This window comes from Grus americana, chromosome 11 (genome assembly GCF_028858705.1).
Source record: "Grus americana isolate bGruAme1 chromosome 11, bGruAme1.mat, whole genome shotgun sequence".
NCBI classification, from domain to species: Eukaryota; Metazoa; Chordata; class Aves; order Gruiformes; family Gruidae; genus Grus; species Grus americana.
The window spans coordinates 497,061-510,000 of NC_072862.1; the positions used below are offsets into that span (position 1 = coordinate 497,061).

A 12,940-nucleotide genomic window follows, 5' to 3' on the forward strand; every position below is an offset into this window, starting at 1 on the left:
ATTTCGAAGTGCCTGAAGTGCCTTAGTGAGCACTTTGCTGATGCCTCCAGCCTGATGACACAAGGCACTAACAACTGACTGGACAAAGGCAGGGTGGCCGGCAGGACTGGAGAGCATTAGTTGAGTGTGGTGATCAGGGAACAGCTCTTGTTCAGGCAATGATTCCTCTGTGTCTAAGTGCTTCTCAGCTCCTCCTGCGTTTCCCCGGTGCATGGCTCCTCTCTGTTCAGAAATGCCGCTCCAGGGAGAGCCCTGTCCTGGCCAGCTCTGGGCTGAGCTGGTGGAGACCAAGCGGGACAGACCACTCTGCTCTCGCCTGCCTCTTACCCTCTTCTTCTTGGATAATGGCTAGCGGCCTCTCGCAAGATGGGGAAAAGGCATGAGCTGGCCCCCTGCTCTGACCCAGTACAGCTATATTCCATGGCCATTTTCCATCGGTATGTGTTTCTGAGAGGGAAAGCAAGCAGCCAAAGGGATTCAAAACACGTGTCTGTTAAGCACTTGTGAATGCACCTTATGGTCTCCTGCCAGTCTGCCCTGCAATCATACAGAAAATGACCCAAATAGCACACTTAGAGGCAAAGAGTGAAGGAGATGAGGAAAAAAAAAAAGGACTGGCTGCCTGGGTAGGAACAGAGGGACCTTCTGACCCACTGCCACAGCCAGGACTCTCCCCGCTGTGCCTTTTCCTCTGCTGAGGTGCCAAGCAGCCCCACTGCAGGGGCTGGCTGTCTCTGCAGGGGTCCGTGCGGGGCAGAGGAGGGGCGGCCGCTCCATGCGCTGGCCCGCACCACCCAGTCAGGCCTTCCCCGTGCACTCAGTGTCACAAGCAAGGACACGAAGCACGTTGCTCTTCTCCCAGGTGCCAGCTCCTGAGGCAGCCCTCTGTGCCTCTCTGTGCAGGCAGTCCCCAGGGGTCCCTGCCGCCAGGCACCAAGGCAGCGGTGGTCCCGCACGCCTGTCCCGCAGGCAGCACCTCTCCTCCACCGCGCCACCAGCTGCTGGTGTTCGCCCCGAGCTGCCGAGACAAACTTCACCATCTCTGGCATGCGAGGGTGAACTTTCTTCCCAAATCCACAGAGTGCTCTATGGTTACCTTGCAGATAAAGCCCGCTAAATAAATAGTTGTTTATACTCCCTGTATTAAAGCGATTAGATCCTGTTTTTTGACAGTGTTGAGTCAATATAACCTGAGTAATTGCATGAGTAACTCATGTTTCCTCTAAAGGGAAACTGTTCTCGTGTAAATATATTTATTAATAATTAAAGTGGTTTTGAGTTCTTGTGCACACAGCCCCTCTCCCCCACAGAGATGTCTGAAAGGCTGTTATCTTTAAACCTGTGCAGGAGTCAAACAGGAAGGGACTTTGGCAGGGAGGTGATGGTCTATGGCAAGAGGCATGTGGTTTAATTTTGACCTTTTTTTTGCTTCCTGAACAAAAAATAATGGTGAGATCTGTGTATGAGAGACTTAAAACCCTCTACTACTCCATTAGGAGCATTACCCTGAAATACTCACTGGAGCTTCTAACAGCCCAGATAATAGGGGTGGGAAATCATTTCTGGAAAATATTCCCCTCAAAGCATCTTACTAGAGGATTGTTTCCTAACAGCAACAATAAAATCTTTGTCAAATAATCCTTCAATACCACAAATATTTTGGCTTTAATTGTATGAGCGTAGATAGCTGCTCAGCATAGGAAATGGGAGTCAGAGCTCCTGGGGGATTTTTTCTGACAAAGCCAGTGCTGGATACCTTTGGGTAAGTCACACATTTTTCTACGTTCTTTGGCCTAATTTTTTTTTTTTAACTGACTGTAATCTGGAACCTAATTTGATATGCCTTAAAAGACTGATTTCACATGGAAGATGCTCTACTATCAGGATAAGCAGCCATAAGAAATCCTAAAATAGGCAGATTAAGGGTTTGGGATCATGGGGGTTTATTTCTGTGCAATTAAAGACATGATCACATTTAAAAATTGCTAACTTGTAGTTTAAAAAAACCCCAACAACTGGGAGTCCTACATTTAAAAACAGCTAATAACTCTATTAATTAAGGATATGATTAGTAGAGACAATGAGTTAGATAGCACGAAAGCACAACATTTAATTCAATGCACATTTTCGGTGGACATGGCGTGGCCAAGGCAGTTATGTATTAATTAGTGCTCTGAAGAGGGCGAGGAGGACAGGAAGGGGGTGAGGGAAATTGGCAGGTGTAGAAATGAGATTAGACAACAACAGAGGATTTTTCTCTCCAGAACAGAAGTCGTGCAGAATCCTCATCAACCTCACTAACATGTTTTGTATAAACGAAGATATGTGCTACGTGAACAGGCAGGGCAGTAAGGCAATGCTTGGGGATAAGGAGAGGGAGGACAGCTTTCTGTGGCTCGCCTGCGGAGCATTTCCAGACAGTTCTGACCAAATACCAGCCTCGATTTCCCACCCTTGCGTTAAATGCTGCTGGGTCTTTGTGGATGGCAAGGTGCCTCCACGCTCAACCCTTACAAGGAGACCTGTGCCAGCATACTGATGTACTGCTGTACCTGCATGGTGAAACCAAGCCTGTGAGCTTCCCCTTTGCTTTCCTCCACCACGCGGGTGCTCTAGCTAGGTCTCTGCTCTTACTGGAAACTCAGGTTTGAGACAAGGATGCTGTGCCCACACCCTATAACCGCTCCACTCGGCTGTCAGCTCTGGCATCGCTTCAGCTCGAAGCGTCCACACGGTGCTGTGAGCACCACGACCGAGGTATCTGCTGTGCGCTGGAGCCCACCTGTGCCCCCTTGCAGGGGGAGCTGGATGTGCTGCCCAAGGAGCTGGGTCCCTCCTGGGCGTATTCTGAGCCTACGGCTGTGCCCACAGCTGTGCCCTGTGTCACGATGGTGTGGCAGGAGGTGAGTGCTGGTCTGGGCAACCGCTCAGGGCTCTTTCACTTAGACGGCAGGAACATAACCTACGTGGGCAAAGTGTCTGCTGCAGAGAGCATGGCCTGCACAGCCTCCTGTCCCAGGACAGATACTGACTTTCTCTGTAGAGCCTCACCTGGCAGCGCTCCTTGGTCTCTGAGCATGTTCCCCTCCACGATGAGGGGGTAAGTTCACACGCCCACAGATGAGGGAAGAACTGCAGCGGATGTGAATTGACACCTTCACCCACGCAGGTAGAGCGTTCCCACGCCGATAAGGGAGGGTGGATCAGAGGCTGCACTATCTGGGGGCTGTTCCCCCCGCTGTGGGTTCCAGTGGGTGGAATTTGGGAATATCATCACTTCTCTTTTTTTTTTTTCTCCACAGTTAAAAAAGAGCCCGTTGGAGGGCAGAGGAGATGCACGGTCCTATTTTCAACTCGCTTTTGGCAAGGCGTGCGGGCAAAGCTTCATTGGGGTGGAGCCCGGCGGCGGCCCGCGCTTCGCCCCCCGCCCCGTTCCCCCGGGGAGCTGTCCTCCCCCCGGGCGGGCGGCAGCGGGGCCGGGGGGCGACCCGAGGCCGTGGCCCTGGCCGTGGTGGGCGGTGTACCGGGGCCGCGCTGACACCCCCCGACCCGCTGCTCCCCCCAAGCGCGCAGCCCGCGGCGAGCGCGGCCGCCCAGACGGGACGGGGCTGGCAACCCCGGCGCGGCGTCCGTGCTGCGGAGGAGGTGGAGGGACACCCCGGGGGACCCCCACCCCTTACGTTCTTGTTGTATTTGCCCACTCCACGTGCTGCCTGCCCCGGGACCGGCCAGCCCGGCCGCCGCTTACTCGCGTCCTTGTCCCGAGCCCGGCTGGCGGGGGCTGCGGGGGGAATCTCTATTCCGGCTCGCCGCGCTGCTCCGCAGCTGGGAAAACTGCTTCTTCCCCGCCCCCCTTCCCCGGCCCGTTTTGCTCAAAACCGCGAAGGAGACAGCGGAGAGAAAGGCGAAAAGCCCGGAGGAGGCGCGCTGCCGGCAGCGGAGGAGCCGCTCCCGAGGCGGGGACGGACGGACGCACAGACACCACCGCCCTGCCCGGTGCGCGGCCGGCGGCGCGGGGGCACAGCGGTAACTTCATCACACTCACATGACGGGCCCGCACCGAGACCCAGTGAGTAACGCCGAGAGGGCGGGAGCGGGGGCGGGCGGAGGGAGGGAGGCGCGGCCGTGAGCGCGCCCCGCCGCCCCCCGCCGCGCAGCCCCGCGCACCCGCCGCGGCCGCCACTTCCCGCGGGCGTCGCTGCCTCCGCAGGAAGCGGTCCCGCGGCCCGGCCCCTCCCGCCGCTCGGCGGCGGGCTCATGCACTCTGCGGCGCGGCGGCGCGGGCGGCGGGATGGCTCCGGCTCCGGCGGGCGCTGAGCCGCGGCCCCCCGCGCTGCTGCCGCTGCTGCTACCGCTGCTGCCGCTGCTGCCGCTGCTGCTGCCCGGCCGCGCCGCCGGCCTGGAGGTGCAGCGCAAGTTCCTCTCGCCCACCCCCACCAACAACTTCGCCCTGGACGGCCCCGGCTCCCGCGTCTACCTGGCGGCCGTCAACCGCCTCTTCCAGCTGTCGGGGGGCGAGCTGGCGCTGGAGGCGGAGGCGGCGGTGGGGCCGGTGCTGGACAGCCCGCTCTGCCACGCGCCGCAGCTGCCGCAGGCCTCCTGCGAGCACCCCAAGGTGCTCACCAACAACTACAACAAGATCCTGCAGCCCGACCCCGAGCAGGGCGTCCTCGTCGTCTGCGGCTCCATCTACCAGGGCCTCTGCCAGCTGCGCAGCATGGCCAACATCTCGGCGGTGGCCGTGCGCTTCCCGCCGGGCGGCAGCGACCCGGTCACCGTCTTCCCCAGCATGCTGAACGTGGCGGCCAACCACCCCAACGCCTCCACCGTGGGGCTGGTGCTGCGCCGCGGCGGCGGCGGGGCGCGGCTGCTGGTGGCCGCTACCTACACCGGCTTCGGCAGCCCCTTCTTCCCCCGCAACCGCAGCCTGGAGGACCACCGCTTCGAGAACACGCCCGAGATCGCCATCCGCGCCCTCAACGCCCGCGGCGACCTGGCCAAGCTCTTCACCTTCGACATCAACCCCTCCGACGACAACATCTTCAAGATCAAGCAGGGCGCCAAGGCGCGGCACAAGCTCAGCTTCGTCCGCGCCTTCCTGCAGCGCGGCGCCGCGCCGCCCGCCCGCCGCCCCTACGCCTACCTGGCGCTCAACAGCGAGGCCAACGCGGGCGACAAGGAGAGCCCCTCGCACAGCCTGCTGGCCCGCATCTGCCTGGGCGAGGCGGCCGAGGCCACCCTCAACGGCAGCGGCGAGACCAAGAAGCTGACCGAGTCCTACATCCAGCTGGGGCTGCGCTGCGGCGGCGCCGCCGACGCCTTCACCCGCCTCTTCTCCGTCTTCCCGGCGCGGGCGGCCTGGCGCAGCCCCGCGGACCCCGCTGCGGACCCCCCGCCCGCCGAGGAGCTGCTCTTCGGCGTCTTCGAGCGGGCCGGGGCCGGCGGTGGCGGGGGGCGGCCGCAGTCCGCGCTCTGCGTCTTCCGCTTCGCCGAGATCGAGGAAACGATCCGGGCTGCCCGCAACTCCTGCTTCGTCAGCCCGGGCGCCGGCATGGTCACCGTGCTGGACAGCGTGGTGCAGGGCACCGGCCCGGCCTGCGAGAAGAGGAACATACAGGTACGGGCGGGCAGCGGGCACCTGCCGGCGCCCGGGCGGGGCGGGTGGGGGAGCAGGGACGGGGCGTGCCGGGGCCGGGCCGGGCGCGGGGAGCCGGTGGCCGACGGGTGGCAGCGGCCCCGTTCCGTCCCGCCGCTGCTGCCGCGCAGCGTCCCCTGGGCGGGAGCGCGTCCCGCGGCCGGAGGCGCTGCGGGCGGGGGGGTGCGCTCCGCTTCCCGCTCCCCACGCTCCGCGCTCTCTGCTCTCTCCGCTTCCCGCTCCCCCCGCTCCGCGCTCTCCGTGCCCCGCGCCGGTGGTCACTCTCGCGGGAGCCGTGTCGCACCGGGTGACACCGACAAAGCCGGTTGGGTCCCGGCTGCTTCCCCCCGCAGCCAAGCGTGCGGCGGGGCTCTACCAAACAGAGAACGTGTGCGTGTCTGTGTGTTGGGGGGGGTTGTCCCCGTCTGTCAGGGGACGCCGTTATTCCCACGCCCCTGTCCCCCGTGAGCCGCGGTGACTCACGGGCGCGCTGTCCCCGCTACCCGGTGGGTGCCCTTGCGCGGCCGGGAGGCCGTCGAGTGTCGCCAGCCCAGCCGACCCCTTCCCGCGGCCGGACAGCCCTGCCAGGGGACGCGCACACAGGCTGCCTTGTTCCGTTGGTTCGAGGTAAAAGTTTGCCATTGTCACGATTTGTTACCAAGTGGCCGTGAATGATAAAGACGCCTGTTTTCCCTTTCACTAAAGATGCTTGGGGAAAAAAAGAAGGAAAAAAGGGCTGCTTTAACCCTGCATTTTTCCCTTCCTCTGGGAAGGATGCATAACTCAGCTCCATCAAAGATCGTAAAAACATGTGTTTGATTTCAAAGGCAAGATAGAGCGTTTGGGCTTGGGCTTCCCTGTGCAATGCCAGTGGCAAAGAGAGAAAGGTTTCCCATGGTAACCGAAGTGTTTAGTGTGGCATCTCCACGCTGTGTTAAAATATGTAGTCTTAATGCACTGGTTCATAGACCTACTCTAGCAAAGTTGAATAGTTTTTCCCTGGTGGCAAAGCACAAACTGCCTGACAGCCAGGAAATCTGGTAGTTGTCCTGGCTTTTGAGTTAATTCCACAAAGACGCGGTGCATTAAACACTGGGAGCCCAGTCCTGAAGCCTTGACATGGTCACGGCGCTCAGAGGAGTCACTGGGAATCAGGAATCCTATTTACAGGACAGGAAGGCATCCACAGTTCTTGTTGGCTGTGGCTGAAGCTCAGCATCCCGACGAATCGGCCCCTCAGGAGGACTGAACTGTCTCCACGAGGCAGGTCAGGAGCAGGCATTGTGGCTGAGACTTCTGGAGGGTGCTTAGAGGTTTGACAGCCTGGTTGTAACTGAAAGTCAGTGCTTCCTTTGAGCTTCCTCAGTGCTCCAGCACTGTTGGGAGAAATACTGTTTTTTCTAAGTTTTGTTCAGTAGGGAAAATAATCATGATTAACGCTGGTCTATTAATGTTTAAAATACTAAGTACTATATCCAGTCAGGTATTTAGACAGCTAATTCCCTAGTGACTTCAGGGAGACTCAGTGCAGAAATGAGATTTCACTCTGTCTTTGGGTCTGGCCCGTAATGCTGTTCCGCTGTAAAGCATGCTCCTGGTAGCAGTCCTTCTCTCGGAGTGCTCCCTGAGTAGGTGAGGAGTATGTTGTCAGTTGATGCCACAAAGGCAGTCCGTGAAGGTTGGTTGTGTTCATGAAGGGGTAAGCGATAAGGGATGTGAGGTTCAGAGGAGCAAGCAAGAAATCGCTGAGCCTCTCCAATCCTATAGAAGTCAGTAGAAACCCTCCACGTTTACTGTTGTGGCGCGATCAGGCTGCAAGAAAATTTGTTTACGTGGAGACAGCATTATGGTTGGTGGTTATACAGGGTGGATGGGGAAAACCAGGTTCTAGTCCCGACTGACATTGCTGCTGTGTCGCTGACCTTGAACCAATCATTTAACCCTAGGTGCCTCAGTTTCCTGATTCGTCACACGCTCCTGTATTTATTACTATTATTCAAAAACCTAACTCACATGTAGCATAAGATTGCATTTCTAAAGCTGCTTTGAGATGCTTTGATGTCAAGTACAGCAGGATATAAATGAAGCATACCATTAATATTCGTTCATGCCTAATATTTCTATGCTTCCCATTTATTTGAAGCATATTCCTCTAAAACCGCTGACCAAACCTGCTGGGAAGCCTTCCTACCAGTCAGAAGGAGAGCCTTTCATTTTTTTTTGCCTTTTACTTAATCATTAGAATTGCCAACAAGTTAACAAGCTGTTTTCGTTTTCAAGTCCCAGAGTGGCAGTGTCAAGAGAAGAGTTGTAATATTGTGTTTCTTTGTGCTGCAAAAAGCTAACATCAATTTCCACCTTCAAGACGATGAAATACTCTAATACATTTTGTATCCCAGCTCTGGGAACGCAGCAGGAAAATGTATTAAAGCAAGCAGCTGGTTTGGTGGAGCAGATCAGCATCTAGCTGCCTTCCCATTATGAGCTCCACTTCTCCACCCGTTAATGGGTTTGCAGGTTTTCTTTTGCCTATGCATCACTGATAGGTGCTCCGGTATTATCAAAATTGTGGTTCATTAGCTCTTCCTGCAGACTAGGTGGTGGGGTTTTAAGCTCCTTCTGGAAGAAAAAATAAAAACCTAATGATGGCCTGATTCATTCCAAGTGCGCGTTCGGCTGCAGTAGTCGGTTGTTACAAATAGGGAGCATGGACTGTTAGGCGTAATGCGGTGTGAAAGGAAAATCATTGCCCCCTTGTGTGCTGTTCTGTCTAATTGAATGCTCCTCTCCTGCAGCACTCGGCTGTGACTCAGCCAGGGAGCTGCAGCACCCGGCCACCAGCGATGGGTTTCGGGAGCAGGCCCTCAGCGCGCGGGCCGTCGCTGGCTGTCCCTGCGGCACGGCTGCGGCAGCACGCGCTGATGAGTGGCCAGGCTCGTTACTCCTCAGTGTCATGACAAGAGGTCCAACGGGAGGCTGGTACTGACCAGAGGGGCTTTGTCCCCATGCAGGGGAGTGCTCTGAAGCTGTTGTGGTCGGTGTGGTGGCAGCCGCTTGTTTGGCTCCTGTTGTGACCGCTGCGGGACCAGCCGCGCAAGGGGCTGCGAAGGGCAGGTGGACCTGGCTGGCCGAGGAGCCCAGGTGGCCAGTTGGCCTGCGTCCCCACTGCTGGGCAAGGGGACTCGCAAGCTTGGCCTGGGAAAGGGCTCGTTGCTTTGATGGGAGCTAACTTGCAATTAAGTGTAACAGCTTTGTGAGACGTGGAGAAAATGTGCGGAGGAGGATGGTCTGGGTCAGGAGTGGAGGCTGGTTGGTTGTTCTCAAAGAGTGCTGCTGAAAAGTCACTCACCAAGGAAGTGAATTTGCAGCGGCAGCTTAGAGGAAGGAGGATGTATTAGGGAAGGATTTAGTTTGATTGGGTTCTTGTACCAAGAGTGAGTGGGTGAGTGTTAAGATTGCTTTCCCTCAACAGAAATAGCTTTTTATAATGAATTTTGTGTCAAATACTGGGCTGTCTTTGTAAAACATGCAGTTAAAATGAAATACTCGCATGGAGGCACTGCTGTGTTTTGCCCACTCAAAGCCCGGGTGGAATGTGGACCCGAGCTCCTAGGAGAGGAGTATGAGCTCTCTGTAGCAGACTGTTTTTAACGTCATTTGCAGCAATGTGCTGACAGAGCTTATCAAATCCCGAGGACAGTGAGTGGGTTTACTTCATATTTGAACTATTCTGCCCCAGCAGGATTACAGCCCGGTAGGCTTGAAGGTCAGCCGGCTGCATGGCTGGAGCACGGTGCGGCTGCAGTATGCCAGAGCCCTTGTGAAAGCAGACCAGGCAAGACCCCGTCCCTGGCTTCCCGCTGGCCCGCAAGGAGCGGCCATGCAGGGCGTCCCAGCGCCTTCCCCCCTGGCACCACTGAAAATAAAGGTACGGCCGTTTCTGCGGCACGAGCAGCCGTGCTGTGTCAGCGCCACGTCCCGCTGGAGAGGAGCCCCGTGGCATTCTCTCGCCACCGCCCCATCTCGGGCTGGTGTTCAGGGACAGATCGGACACCTTTGTGCTGCTCCAACCAGCATCTGCGTTTTTGGCCAGGGAAATGAGGACGGCTGCTGGCCAGTCCCAGCCCTGCTCTCCCAGCCACGGTCACAGCAGAAGGGCAAGCAAATGTGGATTTGCAGGGAACTCTACAGACCTTCCCGCTCTGGGTGTCCAGACATTGGCCAACATGGAGGTCTGAGTTTAACACAAAATAAAACGCACCGCCTGAGGAACAAGCACGTTTGGGGAAGAGCTGAGCTGGTAACCCCAGCCCACACTCCCAGCTACGCTGGACTCCTTGTCTTCTGTGGTTTCTGTGCCGAGCCCCACACTCTTGTTCTAAAGCTCCCTGAGAGGTAGCTAGGGAAAGCAGACTTTTCGTTAGACTTAGATTTGCTAGCCAGGGATCTGCATCTCTCCTGGGAAATATTTTGGGGTCCGAAACTCAAAAAAGGCTGAAAATCCGGTTTGTTTCCTGTGCTGAAAAACATAGGCACAGCGGCATGGGATAATGATGCGTTTCAGCATTAATTCTCAAGTTTCTGGCTCTTGTGGCTTTGTGTCAGATCCTGCCTGCTCATTGAGCACAGTGTTTTGTGGTGTAATGATGAGATACCCACCAGTGAGCTTTACTATAACGGGTTGTTAAATAAAACGAACTCCTTGGGTAGACTGTATAAACAGTCCTAGTACATGTATGCTTGGGCATGGAAATGTGGTTTGAAACCAGTCAGAAAATGTTCCCAAAGAAAAAAACTCATATACACGTGGGAATATGACAAAGCATCTACTTACTGTCCAAATATACTGTGGCATCTCCATGGGATTGGGTTTTATAGGAGCCGAGTTACTTTGAAGTGCTGGTTTATACTAATTTAGAAATTCCAAACATGAAAATAAATGTGCTCTAACCTTACATCTACTCAAATAAATCCAGAGGATTAGCCACAGAAAGGAAACTGGGAATTTACACTTAATTTGTACATTAAAAATGAGGCAGGACTTCTTGTAGCAGACTTAATTTCTGCTTTTCGCAGAACGCATTGTGTTTGGAGTTGCTAGCCCCTGTCTGAAGGTGCAAATGCCCCGTTACTGCAAAGCTGCACCGTGCTGTTGTATCGCCACGATCCATTTTGCTTCTGGATGTTGTTTGTTGCTTGTTTTACAAGCAGTGGGAGGTTGGTGTCCCTCCAAGCTGCCATCCAAGGGCTGGTTGGCGAGGGGCCGATCTGCCCACAGAGGGGCCAGCAGGACCCGGGATGCCCCGGACGAGAGGCTCTCGCTACAGCCTGAGCTTTGCCAGGCTTTGCAAGACTTTGGACGCAGGCTCAAATACTGCGTACCTGCTCTGTCTCTCACCTGGTATTAGCAAGTTGTGGCCAACTGTTGGGTACATTTCCTTGGGAATTTATGTGGAAGTACGACCTTCTGCTTGCAGTCAAGGCACACGCAGACAGCTGGGAGCAGAGAGCGGGAGCCGTGTGAATCTCGTCCTTCCTGGGAAGGCAGGCTCAGCTCCGTGGGCTGCCTGTGCCCGGGGGCTTTCCTGCTCCTGAGGGCCGGCTGGCACCGGTGCTTTGTGCCACGCAGGGGAGTCTCCTGGGGAGCGGCTCGGTGCCCCCGAGCTGAAGGTGGGTGGTGGGAACGCGGCTCCTGGGGGCCCGGGGGCTCGCCCCTGCTTTGCATCTCAAGCTCAAACAGATCCCAAATTGCAAAGGGAAATTTGGTTGAAGTGGCAGAAGTTCCCGTGCCTGGAAACCAGAAGTCGTGCTGCTTTAGGCGAGAGAACGGAAAGTGGCTCCTGGCCGTGGCAAAGCGCCCGCCTGCTCCTGGAGCGTTGGGCCCACGCCGCCGGCTCGTGCTGGCTGGGCGAGGTGGACGCCAGGTCCCTTTGCAGAGGGGGATCAGAGCCACCCCCTCAGGTCTCTGGAGAGCCGTAACCGCAGCCAGCTGCGCAGACCTTGTCATTCTCAGTAGCTAGACAGTCAGAATAACTTTGATCCATTGAGCTCATCAAGTCTCTTGTAACTAAATAATGGCTTAGGTGGACAACAGGAAAAGGGTCCTTTTGGCCAAGTCCAGTGTTGCACGTGGAAGGCACATCACGGCTGGGAGGATGCTGGAGCACTCTGCAGAGGTGCTCGTACGATCGTACGGAGGCGGTGATCATACTTCGGCAGCAGTCCCTTCATTCAGGGGTTTTCAACCACTTTTGTTTGTGTAGCCCCAGATGTCTTCTAGGGCAGGCGTTTGGCTCCCATGCGTGAATGTGAACCTGCTCCCCAGGAGCCCCGGCGGGTGCTCGCTCAGCTGCAGGGTCTCGGTAGGTGGAAGTGAAGGGATTAGCCATCCCTTTTCTGATTTTTCAAAGTCTGTTTTATAGTGATTGAGAGGGAAGATTGGTGGGGCTGAGGGCACCTGGAGAGGTGAATAAGGCACCTAGAGATGTGAACGAGTGCCTGGGGATGCTGTAAAACCCCCTCACTGTGCCTTGTAAATCCCAGTAGGCATCTGTTCAAACTCGCAAGCAACTGCACCGTTGTGATATTCTGGTCTGATGACCTCTTCCAGCAAGTTGTTGGAAACATAATAGGTCTGAGCCCCTGGCTGTGGTAATTTAATGCAAACACAGGGCAAGCCTGAACCAGCAGTGGTTGGAAACAATCAATTATAACCACCTGAGCACCACCACACGCTACCTACAGCAGCGCGGCTGTACCTCCCAGCTCAGGCTCGCGCATGGCACGCGCGAGGGGTCTCCCGTTGCGGCCGGGGGCTCCCCAGCTGCAGGGACTCTGTGCACAGGCGCGTGACCGCTCGTTTGCGCTGAGGAGGTGATGGACGGGGGTCAGCGTTCTTGACCAGGAGGAAGAAATGGCTCCATGGTGAGGGGCACGTGGCTGACACCCGGAGGTGTTACTGCCTGTGCTGTGCCCCCAGCACCAGGGCTGTGCCAGGGGGTTGCTGCAGCTCCGTGCACTCACAGATCTGTTTGTCGTTGTGAACCCTTGGTACAGTGCACCAGTCTGTGCCGGGGAGTGTTATTGCCCTCTTTTCACGGGGGGATGTAGGTGGTAAGAGACCGCCTGATTGATGCCGTGTCATTGATTAGATGGTGACAGCGTCAGGATTTGAATTGAGGTCCTGAGTGCTGGAGTGCTGCTGTGTCACTGTCCCCAGCACATGTACCCAGGGGCACAGCGTGGTGGTGGGGTGAGCTGACCCCTGCATCTGTAGGAGGGATCGGCGCTTTCTTTTTCCTTTTT

At 56.5% G+C, this 12,940-nt stretch overlaps 1 protein-coding gene across 1 annotated transcript in view; it reads left to right on the forward strand.

Moving 5' to 3' along the window:
• Positions 1-4,127: 4,127 nt before the first annotated feature.
• PLXND1 (plexin D1) overlaps positions 4,128-12,940 on the forward strand; it is an 84,798-nt gene continuing 75,985 nt past the window's right edge. The window contains exon 1 of the mRNA XM_054838243.1: positions 4,128-5,617. Coding sequence (XP_054694218.1) covers positions 4,292-5,617 — 1,326 coding nt within the window. The 5' untranslated portion in view covers positions 4,128-4,291. The remainder of the gene's footprint in view (positions 5,618-12,940) is intronic.